Raw genomic sequence first — 22,176 nt, 5'->3', positions numbered from 1 at the left:
CCAAACTTATTTAACTTGGTAGCAAACAGTTTAAATGTGGCAAAATGAGAAATTGCCTACTCATTTTGGTTGCAAAATTTTTAAGTAAAAATCATGCAGTCTCGAGAGCTTTCAGAAAATTCAGAAGGCAGCAGAAATTAAGACCAGTCAGGAAGGCTCTGAGCAGGCATACTCCATTATGTGATACAAACCAATGGTTTTCCTTTGTAAGAATAAAGTTACACCAAACATAGATATTATTTTATTATTCTAGAGAAGCCAACAAAAGTATACAGACATTTTGTTAACAGAAATAAGTGGGCATCAAAGGGCGTTATTTTCCTAAAAAGCATGCATTTGAGACAGATGCCCGAGTACTTTTAAGTTGATGGGCGTGTTCCCACCAATATTCTCAGAAGAGCTGGGATGAAGAAGGAGAAAGAATAGAGAAGATTTCCTTCAGCTTTGGTAACCCAAGGAGATAGGTATAAGATATATCAAATCTCAGAATATTTACATATCTAACTCACAGTTAAGGTATGGAAATAATATCTTCAACATAAGTTTACTTGAGAATAAGTCTCAATCTGTTTACTGGGATATTTCATCTTGGTTTGTAAATCCTGTATCTCTATGTGGTACAAGGGAGAACTGATGATATTAGCTCACTCTAACAGCATATAAACACCATTGCTGAATTTCAACCCCTGAAAATATAAAATCAGTTCATTTCTTACAATGAATGCTGGAAAAAGGGTACTGGATGACAAATCTAAGGTGCAGTTTCTATGGAAAAAAGCCAACAGATGTTCACCATTAAGTGATACACCTGCCTCGCCAATAAGCGTATCTGTTACCAGTAGAGTGGCATAATGAATGCGGGGATTTCTTATGGACAAATCCACGAGACATTATGTTTCATTAGTTTTGCCTCCGAGAGAGCAACTTGTTAAAAGAATCTAGAGTGTTAACAATATCTTCCCTTTCACTAAGTTGCTCAGCCACAAAAGACTAATAAAGGAGCATGTGCATACAGCAGGATGTAGGAACAGTTCCTAACTGGATTCAAAACCCTGCACCCTGCATCTTATCTTAGGCTACATCCAATTAATTTTACATGCAGCACGAAGTACAGGGACCGAATCATAGAATGGTTTGGGTTGGAAGGAGCCTTTAAAGATCATCATGACCAGGGACATCTTCCACTAGATCAGGTTCCTCAGAGCCCCGTCCAACCTGACCTTGAACACTTCCAGGGATGGGGCATCTACCACCTCTCTGGGCAACCTGTTCCAGTGTCTCACCACCCTCATCATAAAAAATTTCTTCCTTATGTCCAATCTAAACTTGCTCTCTTTCAGTTTAAAACTGTTGCCTCTTCTATCACTACAGGCTCTGTTAAAAAGTCTCTCTCCATCCTTCCTACAGGCCCCCTTTAAGTACTGAAAGGCCACAATAAGGTCTTCCCAGAGCCTTTTCTCCAAGCTGAGCAACCCCAACTCTCTCAGCCTTTCTTCACAGGGGAGGTGCTCCAGCCTTCGGATCATTTTTGTGGCCCTCTGGACCCACTCCAACAGGCCCATGTCCTTCTTGTGCTGAGAGCCCCAGAGCTGGACGCAGTACTGCAGGTGAGGTCTCACCAGAGTGGAGTAGAGCAGCAGAATCATCTCCCTCAACCTGCTGGCCACGCTGCTTTTGATGCAGCTCAGGATACGGTTGGCCTTCTGGGCTGAGAGTGCACATTGCAGGGTCGTGTCCAACTTTTCAGAATGGACAATACAGTACTTAATCCTTCTTAACTCCTCAAAAATCAACTCTCCTGGCCCCAAAAGAATTCTGATTTGGGCTTCGTGCAATTCAGGTAAGCCATGCATCATGATTCTGAGTAACTCCTACTTTCTGTTAAGTTATACTGGAAGAATTCTTGCTTATCTTGCATGGCCACATTAATCTATTCTCTTAATTTTTTTAGTTACTGCAAGTTGTTGCCATTATGTTTGCACAACATAATTTGATGTTTAAAATCTCAGTAAATTGCCCCAGCTGCTTATCACAGACACTGTGGGCCCAAGTGTTCATTTAGATGGCTAAGCCAGACTCAGTCTGTATGACGCCTATAATGTGACTCATCACCTTCTCTCTAAAGAGAGGAATGACTACTGTGCTGCAAATGTAGTCAGAACTGCAGAATATTTCCTCTGTTGCCTTGCAACAGTCTATATTGATTCCTCAGAGGGGAAATATATCTTTGCATTTGGGACCTGTTTATTGTAACTATAATTCTAAACGGTTGGACTTACTTGTATATAACAAGCACCAAGGAAGGTAAGATGCAAATCATACGTTCTTGTATAACATAGCCTTACCTTTCCAAATATGCCTACTTCAAAAGGTCTCGGCATCTACTACCTTCCCTACGATGCAGCTCAATATAAATAGGTGGAAGTTTTATTTCACAAATAAACAGATATTGAGATGTTATTTTTAAGAACAGAAGGAAACTTAAAGTGACCTATGCCGTAAGACTGGAAGGACCGATTTGGTAAAACTTTGTGTTATTATTGACACAGATGAGAAAAGATGATACAGCACATTCTCAAACAGTAGTTTAAAGGCATATGGATTTAAGTACAACACAGCCTAAAAAGAATCTTGAAGACCAAGCAGAGATAAAGTGCATGCAGATCAAGCAGGCCATTCAAATTTTTACAAGATGTCTTTCAAAGAGCTACAGGACCACTTAATCCATTTTCTCTTCTTGGAAACTGTCTGCATCATTCATGTAGTCTTCAAGATCATTGTATCTCTGCAAATAAAACAAAACCTGTATTATTTTATCAATGTTTAATAACTGAATTACATAAAGACTGTTTTTTTCTTCAATACATTAACAAGCATGCCAGTAACAATTCAGAAGCAATGATACCTGAAAGCTTGCTAAATGCAAATTACAAGTACAAAGCAATGTACTACAAGCTGTCTTAAAATAGTTCATAAAGTGTTTCCAAATAATTCACAGTACTTCAGCGTACACAGATGAGTAAAATATTCTTGCTGTGCCTCACATACGTGTTTCCAATCTTTCTAAGTTACAGCTTGAGTCTGTTGTGTTGCTGCTTTCAAATGAAACAGGAGCCTGCCCACCACAGCCCAGAGAGCATGCAGCTGTCAAAAAGCTTAACGTCAAAAGTTGACACAAACTCTATCTGAACGCAGCACCATACCACTGTTTGAGAAACTGGGTCAGCAGAAATGGATGAATGGTTAAGCTGAGTTATATTACTGAAGCCCAGGAATTCAGAACTGATCAAGTCAGACATTTTATCTCAGATTACTTTTATCTACTTGGAAAAGGATACATCAAATGACTCAGTTGTACCTTCTGAATCCACCCGCTGTCTTCCAACTGGCTGAAAAGCCGTTTGACTGTGTCTTTGACTGGTTCATCCTCAACACCATCCAACTCGGTAATGGAGCTGCAATCCACATACAACTTGTATTTGAAGTGCTTCAAATTATGATAAACTCTTGTACGATCCGCACACACCACGCCAACCTTCAAAACCTAGGCCAAAGTGAACAAATCACTCTGACAGAACTGTGATTATCTTGAAAATATAAAGAATGGCTAAGTCAGTCTAGTAAGGTTTTTATCAGTCAGTCTAGGAAGATTTTTTTGAATAATGAAATAAACATTACATGCACAAAATCAGCGCAAAACCATGTAGTTTTCACAGCCACGGCAGAACAATTTTTGAGCAAGCAGGCAGCCAGCAAGTCTATGCAATGGCAGCTTATAAGTACTGTTTTCTTGCAAACACAACCACGTTTATAATTGGTAGTATCTTTCCTATCTCCTGGTGGAATTTTGTTACAAAATCACTAACATTTTAGACCACCATCACATTGTGAAAACAGAGGAAGAGAAATTATTTTATTACTTTTACTTAATATGTAGTACTTCCTAGGGACATGAAATACCAGTTCTAGCATTCTGTAGTCTGAATAATATTCAATATTTCTTTAAGAAATACATATGGATACAAATAGACATATGCCTAGAAACATATATTTAATAAATATATTAAAGAGAGATTGGATTTCATAAAAATAAAATCTGAAAACCAAGGTTTTATACAATGCAAATATTAATCTGCAACTGTCTGGGAGGTATAGCTAGGCTATAATACTGTAGAAATCAAAGCCTCTGCATCTCCCAATTATTACCAGTTTTACTTCTACAACATCCATGCAGAAAAGACAGTGCTGTCTTATTTAACAATTTTCTTTACAGCAGTATTTATAGATAAACAAATGGTAAATATGCCTATAAATGCATAATCAGAGCATGGATCAGCACTAACATTAAATACAGGCAAGTATTTGCATGTATCTTGAACTCAGATTTTATACAAAGATGTTAAGTGGTGAAGGTGTTTACCTGAAAATACCGAGTAATATATTGGTTACAAGAATCTTTGGCAAGCCTAAATCTTCACTAAGAGTATGTGAAATTGGAGGGTGGGGAGGGAGAAAGAGTCAAAGTTCACCTGCATTTAAGGACATCCTGTGTTTCACAAGAGCAAGTTTTGTTCCATTTCTACAAGAGAAGTAGCTCAAGTACATACAGTGGCAAATCAGAAGAGGAATCTCTCCCCTGTAAATGACCCACAGGTGCACCGATTACTACTCCAACCCATGGAGACAAAGCCTATCAGGTAAGAAATCTACATCTGACTGGTTTTCGGAGGTCAGGTTTTCTACACTCAGAAGCAACATAATTAATACATGTGTAAGGAAATTCAGCTCCTGACACATACAGGAGAAACTGATTTAGTTTTACTAACCCACCCCCTGTCAACTTGACCTTCAAGGGCAGCAATTGTTTTGGACTGATGTCTTGTCACACCTTTGCGAGTAACAAGCAGGTAAATGGCTAACGGTCAAAGTTCTTTGCATCAGTAATGCAAGCTGCAATTATATTGCTATTTCAGATGCAATACATGCATGTATATCAAAAACCCAACCATGTTATATATTGCAAAATTATCTCTCCTTAGCCGCAACAGCGATACCCTTTATTGCTGCCATTGGTAATAATCTGAATCCCTTTTAAATTATGAGAAGGTTAAGTTTTAATCAATGCTTACAACCTGCGTTTTCAGGAAGCTTTTCCAAATGCATGACCAAATGTTTGCACCTGTGAGCAGTTCCCCAAAACACCTGGCCTACTTGTACAACCCAGCACTAGCAGTATCTACTTACAATGACAGTAACAGAAAAGCATATTTAGTTTATATAATTTTTATAAATATAAATTTATATTTATATGTATTATTTATACATTTTCTTAAATATATGAATCTACTTAATTTCTTAAATACATTAACCAGCAGCTCAACTGATATAAGCAGGTGTAATATCACTGAAGTCGAGAGACACACTTACTTAAAAGAGCTTTTGATCTGACCTACAGTAGATAGTTATTAACTGAAATTTTATCCATTTTGAGGTAAAAAATTCCTATTACTATATTGCAATTCTCTACAGACCATGTACATGTACCTATATGCAGCTCCATTTTCTACCCTCCCCAAAACTGAAAAGCTAAGGCTTGTGTTTGGTGCTACAGGTGCTTCTGAAGTGCAAGACCTACCAACCAATGCATAAACTTGATTCATTCAAATTTCCAGAAATACCACTTCAAATACTGAAATAATCAACAACTGAGCTGTGGTGTTTCATAGAGCATTTCCTAACTTTTTAAGTATCCCAAGCAATGAGGTGCAGCATCTGGAACATTGTTACATAAAATAAGAGACACCATCTTGCATCAAACTGATAGCCCAGTTCTTCCCCCGCGACAACAGCTAGCAGGAGATATTTAGGAAGTTAGCATAAGATGCAGGACAAACACCAGAACGATCATAACATTACCACACAGCTTCTAGCAGTCAACAGTTAAGACAGTCTGTATCATCCCAACTATCATGTTCCAATAGTGTGGACAAAGCTTCCCCAAGAACCTGTCTAATCCCTTTTGGGACCCATTAACACTTTTCACTTCCAAAGTATCTTTTGCCAATGAGTTTCATAGTTCATTTATGTGTGAGGTGTAAAGTATTTCTACACTGGAGAAATGCCAGAGGCAAACAGCTAAATATTGTATAATGTAATTATGTATTGTGTTTTTAAACCAAGAAAGATTGTCTAAAAATACAATGCTATTTCAGAATGCAGCTTTGGAAAGAATCTCAGTACTGTACTCATTCTAATTTTTTCCTCTCGCAGTTCTCGGTGACTCTGTCCTAATGCTTAACTTATCTGCTCAAGCTGGCCATATCAGCCAAAGTTGTGTTAAATCACTTTGTATGGAATGCAGGAGCATAGCCTGACAATAGCACAACATGTAGTCACTGAATCCATGTCCTCTAAGTGATTATAAACAGAAGTAGAACACCAAGACTGAGAGTAGAAAACAGTTTATAATCCAGGTGACACAGGAACAAAGAAGCGCAGGGGACACCTATACCTCTAAACCATTCGATTCTCCTTGACCATGGAGGAATGAGAACTGGCAGCTACACACAGAACAATCACTGCAAGCCTAAGCAAAAGTGGAACAGCTGTTTCTCTTCTCTTTCTATTGGCAGAGCAGAATACTTCAGAGATGAGAGAAAAGGAAAGTTTTATGCAGAAGAGGAGGGTTTGTTCTCTCCACATCCACTTTTCTCGAGTATTTTCAAATAAAACTTCAGAAAATAGTCCAACTACGTGTTTCCATTCAATCTGATCTGCCAGTGCTGAACTGCCTTCTCTTTCAGTCAATTAAGTTCTTGAAGTGCCAGTTTGATGTAGCTCTGTGTGCTTTTTTCCTTTTTCCTCCTTTCCTTTTTCTCAGTCAGCAAGACAGGTTGATCAATGCATTGCCACCAGAACTTCAAAGACTACTTAAGAACAGTACCTTCAGCAGTCTAAATTACAGGTCACCATAAGAACACGGATGTTGCATTACAAAGGCACTATCTAAAATTACTGGAAAGTGCTCAATAACTCTCTCCCCTGCGTCTCTCTCCTACAGCCCCTGAGCTATACTGAGCATGCACATGGCAGGCATCTCAGAAGATGCTGGGGTACATAGGGTAAAAAAAGTTCTCATTTTCTACTGTTAAGCTGAAGAGGACAAAAATGAACTAGCAAGCTAGTTCAATATTCAGCAGGATATTTCAAGTTTTTTCCAGAGTGAGAAAGAGTCAACACTTTATGTAGGACAACGTTTGGACACAGTGAGGGAATTGCTACTGTTATTTCCACAGTTAAGTTGGAAGTTGAGTAAAGATTAAATTCTGTGCTAGTTCACTTATTATTTCTGGTTAGGTAAGGCACACACTTCCCATGAAAGACTGAAAATTTTTAAATTAGTCATCTACATTTAGAGACCTGTATGTAAGGCAGAATAATGACTATACAATGGACTGCAGTATCAGTGCTAGTATGATTGCCAAGGACTTAACTGTCTTCCTGCAATAAACAAGGAGAAAAGCCTTGCTGGAAAAGCCTAGCTCTCCTGACTATCAGGCACACACAGACTCATCAAAACAGAGTATTAACAACTGCTGCTCACAAGGGTCTGTAATCTATTTACGAAAAACTGTGGCACAGATTTTCCTAGATTCTGCATTACACGCAGAGCCTGATATGACGACAGAATGATAATTACACTGACACCCCTCATACCTCTAAGACTATTTCCAAAGATGCCAACAATATAGGCTTGAGCTTCTGTAAGGTGTACTTTCAGTTTGATGAGGTGTTCACTTTATTTTTACATAAGAAATCCTATTATACTGCATTTCAAAATGTATTGTAAATACAACTTGTTCTGACACTTTTTTCTTTTTGGCAAATACTGTGAGGAACTTCAGCTGTATTCAAAAATTCTTTTACACTCACAAAGAAAAGGAATATACCTTCTACACCTCCTGAAAGGAGGAAAAGCAGAACTGCAGCTTGGTACACAGCTATAGCAACATTTTATTCTTGACAAATCCTGTGCTTTGAGTTTATCATAAGAGGTCATGCATTACATTACTTAAGAAGGTCATATGCATACCTAATCATAGCAATTACTGGTAGCTGTAAATCTGAAGGGAAGATCCCTAAATATTAGGAACACCCAGGTTCTTAAGAGTCAAGGTCTCCAAAAGTCTCAGCTGTGAAATGTAACAAAATTGATTGCTCAAGTAATCCAAAATGACTGCCTAGTGCAACATCATGTAACAACATGAAAGATGTGTTTCATTCCAAAAAAATAATTTAATCCAAAATGTCCTAGTTGAGACAACTGAGTGAGAAAAAGATGGGAGACTACCTAAATGGAAATGTTTTCTAGTTTTGACAGTGGTTCTGATAATGCAGCAATGAGAAAAAGGCTCTAATAAAATGTACTGAAGTAGTTAGGAACAAGTCTTCTCAAAAGGCGATCAGCAATTTCAAGTGTCAGTGCAACTGAGATGTCAAGATACTTTGTCCTGAGTGAACAGGTACATGGGAAATAGCAGATGTGAAAAAATCTGAATAACAAAGCAGTAAATTCTGACTAGGCTGCACTTGGACTATTAGAATGACAGTGGCACTATCTCACTCAACGTTCTAACCTAGAGCAAACAAGAACTGTTGGGGTGCACATGGATGCTCCAAATGCTAGAGGCACAGTAAGGACAGAAGTAGCAAGCCTAGTGACCGAATGTAGAACAAACCTGACTTGCAACAATCATTCAATGGAGATGACTGTCCATTATACAGAAAGTTACTTTTATAACACTTCTGAAAACTAGCAATGCAAGATTCCTGCTGGGAAAGTCTTAAGGGCATTATAGGCACACGCAAAGGTAAAAGGCTTTCAATTGATCTAATTTCAGTGAAAAGGCATTGTGATATTTAGAATATATGTAAATCTGAGGCAAATGTCATTCTTGATTTAAAGTCTCAGACTCCTGGCATACACGGATAGGATCTAGTCAAGATAAAAAAAAGTCATAGTATTTCTCAGGTACTTGGTGAAAACCAGGAATGCCAAGCATGTTCAGAGCATCAATCAGTAGCGTTAATTTCTTTACCACTGGTTTTCCTTTCTCTAAGATATGCATCCGCTTTAGGATTTTCAATCTTCTATTAAATATTCTCTGACAAAACAAAAAACTACTTTACAAATAATTGATTGAGTGGTCTTATTAGAACTTTGGTTAGTATGTGAATCTTCATGTGTGCTCTCAGCCTCTTTGACCCGCAGTTTCAGACTGCCTCCCCATGCACCACAAAAGAGAAGCATGCTGAATAGGATGTGTAGGATGCCATGTACCTAGAGTTTCCTTCTTGCCCTGGGTGAGGCTCAGACTGTAGAGATTTGAAGCAGAGGAAAAATTGAGGCACATGTCAATTTTGACTTGAAGGCAAGAGTTATCAATAAACCCCATCGTATGTCTTAGAGCCCTTGATCTTTTTTATCATGAAGTTCAGCTCATGGCTGGGTATACTTACTAGCGCTTACTGCAGTACAAGTACATGTGCTGCATCAGGTACTAATATTAAGTGGCAAAAGTGGGGAGGAAGCAGCACACCAATCATTGTGATGCACGCAAAAACAAAGGTCATAGAAAACCATCATATTTATTTTCTTGATAAAAGTTAGGTTTATTTGAGGATACTTTTCATTACCTCTTTCCCAAAATATAAGAAAGGATGGGGGAGGGGGTGGCAGAGGGGAGTGCCTCTACTCATCCTCTTACATTTCATAGCTAAATCCAAGACTATACTCCTCCAAACTGCAAAATGGTCCTCATATTTTAAGAGCTAATAGGGTTTAGACATGGAAGTACAGTAGCTTAACTCCTGCCTCTAGCATTATAGATATCAGATGTATCGATTCTTTGTATGATTTTCTGTAACACTAGACAAAGCTTAAAAATAATTATATAGGGTGTTTGTTTGAAGTTACCTGCTTGTCATCTGACATGAAGTCATCTGCTTCCAAAGTTTTACTATTATAAAGCTTTCCAGAGAGCTGCACATTAAACTTACAATACCGATTCAATTCACAGGCCTGACAAGACATATTTGTCGGATTTTTCAAGATTATGCGAACATCTGGGTAACAATCCACACGCTCCTGAAAAACAGATTTCAAATAACATTAAAGAATCTCCATAAACTGAAAGATGCCTCAAATAAGCTGCTGAGTACTCTGTACTAGCACAAAATTGATGCAAGAGAAACCAAAGAGATTAAAATCAGAAGTCTTTCACCATTCAGTTGCGAACATACACCTTCTCAATCATTTTCCAACACTTCACTCAGTTCTAGTTCATTAATTCTTTCTGTTGGCTTCAGACCTAAAGAACAGCTCCTGCATCCTGGCTCTTATTTTCCTCTCATCGCTTTTTTTTTTTTTTGAGGGGGTGGAGGTGCAACAACATCAGTTGGTCTACTTCAAATAAATGTATCTCTCCACTGGCCATACTTCATTATTACAGCAATGATGGTAGTGGAGTCCCCATCCCTGGAAGTGTTCAAAAAACGGGTAGATGTGGCACTCGGGGACATGGTTTAGTCTAGTCTACCCTTGATTGGCTTAGAGTAGACTTGGTAGTGTAGGTTAATGGTTGGACTGGATGATCTTAAAGGTCTTTTCCAACCTAAACGATTCTATGATTCTATGATCAGATCACCACACCTATCACACTAATACTATTCTAGTAATTTGTATACAATGACTAGGTTACTGTATATTGACTTCCTTTTTTTTTTCATGTAGTAGAAAGTTCATTATGAACATACTGGTTTAACTTTGTGGGAGGAAGAAGAAATTTTGTTATAACATTTAGCAAGTCACAAAAAATCCTCAAAATGTCATCTGCTGAAGTTAGCAGGAGAAGCATTCAGGTAACTGAGAACAGATTCTGTTCTGTTACCTGAATGTTTATCTGGTTATAAACACATAATATACTTCAGATATTTATAAGTATCAAAACAAGTTATGTAAGGTAAAGAACAATGATTTTCTATTTAAAAAGTATATATAATTATAGCAATTATTGTACCTTTACTGAGAATTACAGTATATAAAAAAAAAAATCTGTCAGTAATAATATGATTTGGAGCCCACTTCATTATTTAAAGTAGAAGCTACATACCTTGTATCGATCTTTCCAGCGACTTCTAGAGATTAAGTTCTCAAGACGAGGCTGAACGAAGCGTTCATCCAAATAATGAAGTGAGAGCAACATATCTCGTGCATACTTCTTTTGTCTTGTTCCATCTGTTCAGTGAGAGTCATTACTAATTTTCTGACCACCCTATGTTGTACAAGTTTCTTCAAATAAAAGTTTTCAAGGACATTATGCTTCCGCATACTAAGAACTATGAATGATTTTAATATATTATTACTGAATATAGTTGATACTGTTATCTGTAAAAGTGATCCATGCATCTTTGATAAACAGACATATTTAATTATTAAAATTTAATTAATTTTTAAAAGAATGGAAAAGGGGGGGGGGGGCAAAGTTTACTTATTACTTTTCACAAGCTTGTTTTCACTTGGTAAAACAAAACAAAAATAACACCTGAAAGAACTAGCAGTAGTAGATGAAAGACAAAGACATTTTTAGCTCCAAGAATACACAGCCTTTATTCTGAAATCTGTGGTGTACTTCAGTTTCTCCATTTCCTCTTACCTCCTGATGACACCAGAACTTCTTTTCTGGCACTTTGCTGACTACTTCCACAACCTGACACTGACATTCCTCTCATTAATCCCATCTTTACAGTGCTTCTGAAACTACATGTGAGGTTGCTATTCAGCCCCACTAGGCCAAATGCCAAAAAGCACTTCCTCAGCAAGGACAAGACAAGAAGTACTGACTGCAGCTGAAATTTATTTGTTTTATCGGAAAGCATAAATCTTAAAAAGGAAAAGAAAAAGAATTCAGATATGGAGTAATCTCCATAACTAAAATTATCTATCAAATTCCTCAGAAAAATCTATGAAGCATGCAACATTTTGACACATCAGCTGACCTTGCAATGTTTTCATTGAGATATCTACTTTGCAATTAATTTTGCTTTCACTCTGGAACTGTTACTACTGATCAGTAACAGAGAAACACTTCCCTACATCTCGGAACGCCTTCTAGGCTTAAAAGAAGTCTACACATTTTTCCAAGATTATCCTTTTCAGATAGATTTTTAGAACAGATCTCAGGACTCACAGTCCTATACTCTAATCAGGAGACACATCTTTCCCTAGAATAAATGTCTTTGTATAACTTTGAATGCACTATTATAATATTCAATGCAATTTACTTACCATACAATGAGCTCAGAAAAGTGTCATCAATCGCATTTATGAGGAAAGCCTTCACTACTCTTTTGAAATGTACATAATGATCACAGCGAGATACTGGGAAGAAAGCAATGTAACCAGTATTTAAAAAAAAAAAAAAAAAGAAGAAAGGGGGGGAAGATTTAAGCAATGTTAAAAGTCCTGTAAGAAGAATTCTTTTTTTTCCATTATTGTAAATTTAGAATTTTAAAGTAATTTAAATATGGATTTAAAAATAATTTCATTATACAACATCCACACCCTTAAGACCATGCCTTTACATAGTGCTGCTCATCCCAATGATCTGAATGAATTTTAGCATCCTAAAGTCACGTGTTCTTTCAGCAAGGAGAGCCCAGAGTAAGAGCTACAGACACTAAAAGAGAAAAATTTGTTCTGTGAATAGCAGGAAATAACGCAAACCAGAGAAGGCCAGGCTTATGGGGTTTGTTTGTTTCTTTCTTTTTCCTAACTTTCTTTCAAATACACACAATTCTGGTCAGATCTTTACTGGGGAAGAAATATCACTGGTCAATACATACCTGCTTCTGAACAACAGAATACTTAAGAAGAGAACTAGCATAAAGTTCTGTTTCAAATCTCTGCTCCATCCAGATACCAGTTTTCATGACTGAAAAGCTTTCTCATTCTGTGCAGCTCAGCTGCAACTGACCAATGAATTCAGAAACCCCTATAGACCTGTGCTCCCAAGTCTCACTGCCATGGAATAAAAATACATTAAAAAAAAATCCCAAGCCCAAAAAACCCCAAACTCATGGCAAGAATTTTACATCACTCTCCAGAACAGAATTTGGCCAGAATTAACACAGCTGCTCTTAGCATATATCACAAGAGGGAAGATGATGCTTTTACGTCTCCACAGGAATGACTGCATCATAGGTAGCCTACTTCATCCAAAATCAGACCAACTTAAAAAATCTGTGCAATAGGGTTTCCCTTCCTTCTCCCCAAACTACATCCTGCCTTTAATAAGATACAGCAAGACTATAAAAGTTTACTGTGGAAATCAGAGTACTTCCACAATAAACTGAAGCCTGTTAGGAATCTGCTTTTAAACTATCATATCCTATTACATAGTATTTGTATTTACAGTCCATTAATATTTATTACAGCACTACAAGCAAGTTATACATATAGAATTATCACTAATTTTGATCTTACAGTGTGGGAGGTAGTATGCCAGCAACTCGCTATTTAGTGTATTTAGTTCCTTCTGTTGTGGCTGGTTTTCGCTCTTTATGTGCTCTGTGTTATCATCATCATCATCTTCCTCTTCCTCTACTATAAAATCTTTCATGCTGTCACTGTCAGTTTCACTACTTTCTGTTGGTGTGAGGGGCAAGTGACAGAGTGGTTCCTCTTCTATTTCTGCTTCATCATTAGAATCCTAATTAAATTAAAAAAAAAATATTTCAAACACAAGAATTTTCAGTATTTGCACTGATGAAATACTACATATACTGGATAAGATTTTTGACCTTCTAACGCCATTTTGTTCAATTAACAAGAAATAATGTTTCCAAAAACCACATCATTCTGTACAAGGTGACAATTACTTTCAGTTTTAAATCAGCCATCTCCATGTACCTCTCTTCTGTCTATTTGTAGGAATTAAGCTAACATAAGATCTCTTAAGTTACTTCAGCAGATATTTTGCTTCTCGATAAAAATCATTTGATAGTCCTCTCATGCATCTCTTCTTTACAGGAAAAAATGGAATGATAAGTTTTTCCTTTCTGACTACATAGAAAAGATAGATACCTGCGTTCTAAGCTGCTTAGCCATCAGAACGCCTGAAAAAGCAAATGAAAGGAAACTCTTAAATCCTCAGCGATTAAAATTAAACTCAAGGTAAAGGTTTTCAGCAGTCAATATTGTTATCTAGTTAACGTGACAACTGTTAAAATGTGACAGAACTACTGATTTGTGATGAATAAAACCCAAAACAAAACAAATAAAATCCCACTGATGGATACCTATTAGCCTTCACCTTCCCCTGCATTCAGTATTTCCTCCAATTGAATTTCAAAGATAAAATCCAGACCTCACAATTTTCACTGCTGCAGGATGTCCGAGTTGCTCTCTGTCTTGCAAGTTCTTTCAGTTTTACAAACACCTTCTGTTTCCTATTAGTAGAAACATTTTCTGTAAGGCAGGTTTTATCAGGTTGCTGTTCTTCAGAACTCTCATCTTCATCCATTATACAGTGGCGTTTAGCAAAAACTTTTCTAACAAGTATATCACTGTCCTCACTTTCATCACTGTCATACAAGACAGAGGTGTTCAACCTTTTACGCTTCCCAGGCACAATGCACTCATCCTCACCGTCTTCTGTTACTTCCCCATCATGGCTTTTCTCTTCCTGATCTGAAAGGCTGTTCTTCACAACAGTTTCACCTTTTTCATCTACTTCATCTTCTGATGCACTAGACTCTTCCTCCTCAGAGGTACATGAGGATTCGTCATAGCTGTCAGGTAGTATGAGCTCCCTCTTAGTGCGTCGCCAATCAACTCGGGATTTGGATGATGACAGCTCTTTTCCTGCTGTCCTATTTCTTGTTTCATATCTTCTGCCAACTGCTTTTATCTCCATTGGAAGGCTGTGACAATGCAGCAAAATATAAACAAGTAAAACATAGCACTTACTACATTATGGCAGTCAAAAGAAAAAAAAGTACAAGGGCATGCATATTTTGTTACATACGCTTATGACTTTAACAGTATCGTTACTAAGAGACACACGCAGAAATCAGTGCCAAACAAAAGTAAGCACGCACAATAACTTCTGAAGAGGATATACCTTGCTCAAAAAATGTAGAAGAGCATAACTGCCCGCACCCAGCAAGAATGAACCGGAAAAATCAGGTCTGAAGTGCGGCTACAGATCCCATCACCCCCTCCAACGCTGGAAGCCTACAGGGTCACCATCAGCAGGCCTCACCGAGGAGCGGCCCGGCGTCCACAGCCGCTGCCCTCAGCTGGGGAGGGACCACCCCACACAGGGTGCCGGGCCTACCCGCCCTGCCCGCCCCGCAGCACGGCCCGCCGCGGCTGAGGCCCCCGCAGGCGAGCGGCGGCGGCCCGCTCCCGACGCTACAAAGCGGGCCGGGCCCGGGCCAGCAGAGCGCACCCCACCCCGCGGCCATGGCACACGCAGGTCCCGGTCCCGGTCCCGGTCCCGGTCCCGGTCCCGGTCCCGGTCCCCGGTCCCCGGTCCCCGGTCCCCGGTCCCCGGTCCCCCGTCCCCCGTCCCCCGTCCCCCAGCAGCTCGCGCAGCAGCCGTTACTTTTACCGTTAACGTTCCCGCCGTCCACCGCCGGCGCGGCTGAAGGGAGACTACCGCCCCTCGGTGCCTCGCGCCCCGCGATTGGCCGCCGCCCCCTGTCACTCAGCTGCCGCGGTGTTTACGGAAGTGTTGGCAGGCCGCGGCGGGGGTGTCTCACGTGGTGTGCCTGGGCTCTGCGGGTGGGCGCGGAGAGCCTGAGGTGGCGGGTTCGAGTCCTCCCGCCGCAGGGGCAGCACGCCTCGCCAGCGCCTGCTCCCGTGGGTCTCAAGCAGCGTTAGAGTGAGGTGGTTTAGTTGTGATGGCTTTTTTGCTCGCCCTAAATGCATCCTAGGCTGCACCTCGAATACTGTGTCCAGTTTTGGGCCCCTCAGTACAAGAAAGGCATTGAGGCGCTGGAGCGTGTTCAGAGAAGGGCAACAAAGCTGGTGAAGGGTCTGGAGCACAGGCCTTATGAGGAGCGGCTGAGGGAACTGGGGTTGTTTAGCCTGGAGAAGAGGAGGCTGAGGGGAGACCTTATCGCTCTCTACAACTCCCTGAAAGGAGGGTGTAGTGAGGTGGGTGTTGGTCTCTTCTCCCAAGTAACAAGTGATAGGATGAGAGGCAATGGCCTCAAGCTGCGCCAGGGGAGGTGTAGATTGGATATTAGGAAAAATTTCTTTACGGAAAGGGTGGTCAAGCATTGGAAGAGGCTGCCCAGCGAGGTGGTGAAGTCCCCATCCCTGGAGGTGTTTAAAAATGTGTAGATGTGGCACTTGGGGACATGGTTTAGTGGGCATGGTGCTGTTGGGTTGATGGTTGGACTGATGGTCTCAGAGGTCTTTCCCAACCTTAATGATTCTGTTCTGTTTCATCCCTGAGGAAAATCTGTGTGGGCTTGTGAGGTACAGCACCTCCCCAAAGGCGCTGCCAGTGACCACCGCTGGTGGCCGGTCACTGAGGAGCGGCCTGGCCTGAGGCTTTACCCCACCAAAGCAGCTTCTTCAGAGCTGCCAGCACTCTTCTCTGCAGCTTTGGGAACAAACCTGCTAGATCTATTGCGTTCAACCCCCAAGTGATGAGGGATGTGAAAACAGGTTGTGGCAGCTGTTACTATGGGGATGTTTTGGGGGTGCCAGGCTGTGGCCCAGCTGGAGCAGAAATTCCAGTGGTGTTCATGCTTGGAAAAACCTCTGCCTATCCCACCTGTCCTCTGTGGGCCTCTTGGAAGGAAAGAACACTTTCTCTGGTGTCTATAGATCACATTTTGTGTACAGTGCCTGCAGCTCCTCATTGGGCCTCTCAGCCGGAAGTAGGAGCACGCCGAGGGCTCCGGTTCTATGCAGTTTATGCTATATCCATGTGGAAAATCGGAGGCTGGGTGACAGAGGGAGGTCCTACTAGTGCCGGTGCTCGAGGAGAGACCTGCCAGCTCAGCACAGGGCTCTTTTTCTCAGTAATAGCAACTTCACAGCATGCACCGAATCGCTGAGCGCATGTGCTGCTCTCAGCTGGGGCTGGCCCTTATGTGGGCAACCCCCAAAAATGGAGGTTAGGGGGTGGGCAGGTGGCCTGGATGTTGTCTTAGTCACAGGGGAAAGTGGGAGTATTGCAGCACAGGAGTCTGGGAGATGGAGGGTACAATAAATTCATAAGGAAGTAATTTGCACTACTTTAGGGGCTCCAAGAACAAGATGTTTTCTGGATGAGTATATACAGGAAACTATTAACATCTACAATAATGAGCTTCTGTTGTTTTTCTGCTTAAAATGTCTATTGAATAGGATGCTGGATTCTGTTCAGAGCTAATACTCCTACAGATGCATTTTATTAACACGATTTGTGTCTTAAATTTGCTCTGCTTTGCTTGGTCTGTGGTAAAAAGCTACTGCTACCTTGGAACTCATGCTGCTGACATTTCTTGTACTGTTTTAACAAGACCTTGTAAACGTCTCCATGTATTTCCTTAAAAATAGGTGGGAACAAAACCACAAGGAGAGGAAATACCTGGAAATGAAAGACAATTCTTTCTCATCTTATTTGCATAGCACTGCTATGGATTTCACATGGTGAAGAGATGTGGACAGGTATTTATGTAGATGGTGGGTTGAATTCCCACCAAAATGTTTATATTGCAAAGGTTAGAATGGTTATAATTCAAGGATTATAGTGCATTAAGGGATTTATGGTCCTGGGCAGACATTTCTTTTAATTGCTTTAAACTTAAAGTCAGTACGTGAATTTTCAAATAAATAAACGGATCAGACTTTGACCAGGATTTAGTGTTTCCTCTGAACTGTGGTGGAAGTTAACGTTTCGGGGTGCTGCTCTGTCTCTGGGCTTCATCACGTTTCTTGCTTCTAACGTCGCCACCTAGTGATAAAAGGCATGAAGAAAACCTCGCAGTTGTACTACTCCAGTGCAGGAGAGGGGAATAAGGTAATTACAATGAATATATTGTGTGTAACTGAAGAAAATACAGAATGAATTTTTTTTTACTTAAATGACATGAAAAGTTTCAGTTATGAATACTGGCTTCTGAAGGACAGCTAAGAAGTTTTTCTTATGCAAGAATAAAATCAAGATCTTGTCTTGATTTTTCTGATGATTTTTCAGGTGAGTCCCAGTCCCAGGGCAGTCTGCAGTGTGGGGTCATGTTGTGTCCTCAGATTTTAGAAGCATTCTTCCAGTCAAGAAACACAAGTTGTCTCAGCAGGCCAATTTTCGTCAAACCTCCTCTCTAAATATCTTAAAATGTTCCCTACACATTAAGCAATCTCATCTGTCATGTAAAAAATAAATGCAGTTGATTTTCATGTGTACCATAACCTTTTTACTGGGCTTGTGGAACCACTGTGCCATGTGATGGCTACAGCATCTCCCCAGTACTGAGTTTTCTATTTTACTGGGGTATCCCAGTCCCCTATGATTTTACATAATAGAGAAATCAGTATATTGGAAACTGGATTTTATTTAAGTGGCAGCCCCCACTAGCCACTTCTGTTGCTAGCTACTTTCACTGCTGAGTGTTTGCTGTGCTGCTTTCCAACTGATCTGTTAGTTTTCTGGCTCTTGCTATGTTCACTTTGCACTTTCTCTGAAGCTTGAGCTCCTCTGGGATTCAGTGATGTACAGAATTATATGGTCATCCCTTCCATAAAACAGACCCTTCCTGCTTGGGGTATTCTCCTTTCCCTAAGGTAAGCAATGGGAAGCTCGATGTCCACATTTCCCAGGGACTGTTTCCTGCAGCAGTGCAGCATTTGCAAACCCTCTATGACTCCCAGGCATACTGAGCATTAGGCTGGCTCATGCTCAAATAATAATGCTGGAATTTACCCCAACTGGAAAAAAAAGGGAAAAGAAATAAAAAAAAGCTGTTTTTCATTTTTTAAAGAGGAACACACCCAAACTTATGAGGACGTTAGGCCTGTCTGGAACTGGCACAGCCACCAAGGTGGCTCTTGCTCTGTGACAGATAGCAATAGCTCAACAGCTTGTTAGAGCAAGCCACCTCTGAGTTTAACAACAAGAGGTTTAGCCAAGGGAACCCACGACAATGAGCTCTGATGCTTTTGAAATAAAGTTTCAGCTGGCATGAAGAGTTTCAGCATTGCAGTTCCTTAGAAGGGACTGTTCTTTTTACTGTTCACCAGCTTATGTCAGTAGGGACTCCCTGTCCCTTCACCAAACACGCTGCTCAGTCCATTCATGTCATGCATTAAATAGGGACGTAAATTAACCAGACAATAACTGCTCTATCACCAGAAAGTGCTGCTAGGACTCATAGGGAGGCCCCTAAGTAAGACTATGCCTGGAGTGTAGAAATTGAATACAGGGTCATCTTCCTTTCTTTCATTCTTTTGTTCTTTCTCTCATTCTTTTTCTCTGTCTTTGTTGAACTCAACCTCCTACAGGGTACACAAAGAGAATATTACAGAAGACTCGTTATCGTGCATTTCTCTGCCTCCTATTCCTCATCAGTGGAAGACCATTTCCCTAATTTTAGGGAGAAACCCTGCAAATGATAAGCCTGCCCAGAAGCCCTGGTAGCTGCTAGCTGACTTTGATGTGATTCTTGTCATTTTTTGCTATCACTCTGTAGCCAGTAGTAACAGAGAAATTGACCTTAATAGTGATCATTTCTTAGGAGAAAATATTTTAAGATTCTATTTCAATGCATATTTTAAAGTACAATTCCATTTAGAAGAAAAGTTTTCCCCCAAATTTAAAAAGTTTTCTGGAGCATAGAGTTTTCAAACTAATTCTAAATGACTTTTTTTTTTTTTTGCATACTTTTGTTAATAGTACAACTTTTCTCAGAGACTGGAATTCATTTCTGCACAGAAGCCTTTTTAAGGAATTAAATGGGGTTTATGAGATCCTTAATCCTGATTCTGGCTCTTTGTGTAGGGTTGAATTTCATAGAAAGAGTGAATTTCAGACAAAAGACACCAATGGAGTTAACATTTAATCTCTTTTTGAAACACTGAGAGCTTTCTGGTCTCATGAGATTCTGAAACCATGTTCCATATACAAAAGTTTTCTTTGTGTGTTGCAGACTGGATCACGATTACTAGGTGACTTGCATGTTTATGTTGTCTGCAGTGCCTTTGGGACTTCTTGTTGTTCCTGCTATTTAAAAGTCCTAATAATTGATAAAATGTGTAGTTTACTTTGCTGTTTGTGTGTGTAAGTTAAAGTCTTTTATCTTCAGTTCCTGAAGTATATACAGTCTAATAGTAGGAGAGTACAAGGCTGAATGTAGTTAAGATTCCTTATCACTGTTTGAAGATCACCTGTATTTTGCTCCGGTTCCACTCCAGTAAAACTCAGTTTATTCTATTTTCACTGCCATAAGATTTCAGAAGTACCCTGGTCTTTCACAATCACATGGAGTATGAATTACATCCTTCTGTGTTGAAGTAGGAGACTGAGGAGTAAATAGGATTTGATGTTTATCTGGTGCTGGTATAAGGTCAAGGGGTTCCTACCCAATGCTGGAAAGGTTCTGTTTGAATGATGTCGAGTGTCAGCCATAACTTGACCATGTTGATGTGCTGAGTTTTGAGCAAGAGCAATTCAAGGCATGACTTACATGCATCCACAAGAACTGTGTAACAAAGGTCAGCATTTTCGTGCAATGAGAGGAGTGGTATTTTAGCCTACTTCCAGAGTTTTTCACCTTAATTTTGATACTTCTTTATGAATTTACTTTTAGCTTTTGGGTGGTTTCTTTTCTCTTTGTGACAAACCACATACAGTCGCTTGGCAGCAGTTCCCTAGCTGGAGTACAGACTTTTGCCAGGAGGAATGTGATGAGTCACGATGTGTGACCAGAATAGCTATGCTATTAAAATTGCCAAGAGTAGATGGAGTTCCACCCATAAAACCATGCTTAGCTACTCTATGTATTTGACCTGGGACAGCAGAAACAAGGAATGCTTAGAATAAACCGTAGTGGCAAAAGTGTTTATCTGCTTGTATAAACTGCATCTGCACTAACATTTTACCACGATAATATACCAGAATCTCTATACCTGCAAAGCCTTTCAGCTGTAAACTGAGCCTTCATTTTTGGCCTGGCTTGATTAACAGCTATTAAAAGCCTTCTTTTGTGTGTTTCCTTGCATTATATATCAGAAAAAAATATCAAGTAAGTATTTAAACTATAATGAAGAGAGCACCTGACTGGTTAACCTAACCTGCGTGTACTACAAAGAGAATACCAAAGTATATGCAAATAAACTGACATACCTACAAGTAATTTCTTATTGTGCCATTTGTTTCTTATTTAATCGAGGGAATGAAGGTGAGGTAATCCTGTATGTAAGGAGGTGGCAATTTATATATTATAGCTGTCAAAGTTAGAACTCTATTGAATTAATTTGCATAATAGCAAAGTCAGAATAAAGGATTGTTTCATCCCAGGGCTAATAGTTCTTCTCCAAGATTTACTATCTGAAAGGTAGTAAAGCACCTTTCATCTGAAGTTATTGTTTGTATTCAGATCCTTGGCACAAAGAAGAGATAGAGATATCAGGACAGTTGCAGACAGATTATGAGTTTTGGGTCTTAACCTGCTGCTGATGGAGCCAACAACAAAGTTCAACTGACTTCAACTCCACAGGCTCATACCCTGAAAGATCAAAACAGGAAAAAGAGATGTGTGAAGAGATGCGTAAGAGGAAAAAGAGAAAGCAGGTTTGCCTGGGTGTTCTTTGAAATAGATATATAATATGTTTAAAAATGTAATTTTAATTTTAGATTTACACATTTGGACTAGATGAAAAAAGTAGACCATATGGAGAGTTCTTTCATTGTTAAAGTAATTAAAATAGAAAATGGATTTTCACTTTAGGTATTCAACTCTGAAATCCTTATTTTTTTCTCATTGCTGTGAAGTTTGCACATTTGGTCTTGTTCAATATTCTCCCAGCTTCCCCTTATATTCTTTTGTATCTGCTGACCTCTCATTCAAGAACTGGCCTGTTGTACAGCAGTGCTGAATTCAGGGGGCATGTTTTTAATC

The 22,176-nt window shown here is 39.7% G+C and overlaps 1 protein-coding gene across 1 annotated transcript; it reads right to left on the bottom strand.

Annotated features, from left to right (window-relative positions):
- Positions 1-369: 369 nt before the first annotated feature.
- Positions 370-15,711, bottom strand: CCDC82 (coiled-coil domain containing 82). The gene is made up of 8 exons (XM_075724210.1): positions 15,675-15,711; positions 14,427-14,982; positions 13,544-13,769; positions 12,347-12,439; positions 11,172-11,296; positions 9,977-10,147; positions 3,359-3,544; positions 370-2,785 (listed from the first exon to the last, which is right to left on the bottom strand). Exons 2-8 carry the CDS (start codon positions 14,973-14,975, stop codon positions 2,720-2,722), a joined length of 1,416 nt encoding a protein of 471 aa, XP_075580325.1. The 5' UTR covers positions 14,976-14,982; positions 15,675-15,711; the 3' UTR covers positions 370-2,719.
- Positions 15,712-22,176: the final 6,465 nt, after the last annotated feature.

This window comes from Pelecanus crispus, chromosome 1, assembly GCF_030463565.1.
Source record: "Pelecanus crispus isolate bPelCri1 chromosome 1, bPelCri1.pri, whole genome shotgun sequence".
Taxonomy (NCBI): Eukaryota; Metazoa; Chordata; class Aves; order Pelecaniformes; family Pelecanidae; genus Pelecanus; species Pelecanus crispus.
This window is presented reverse-complemented; position numbering and strand designations above follow the sequence as displayed.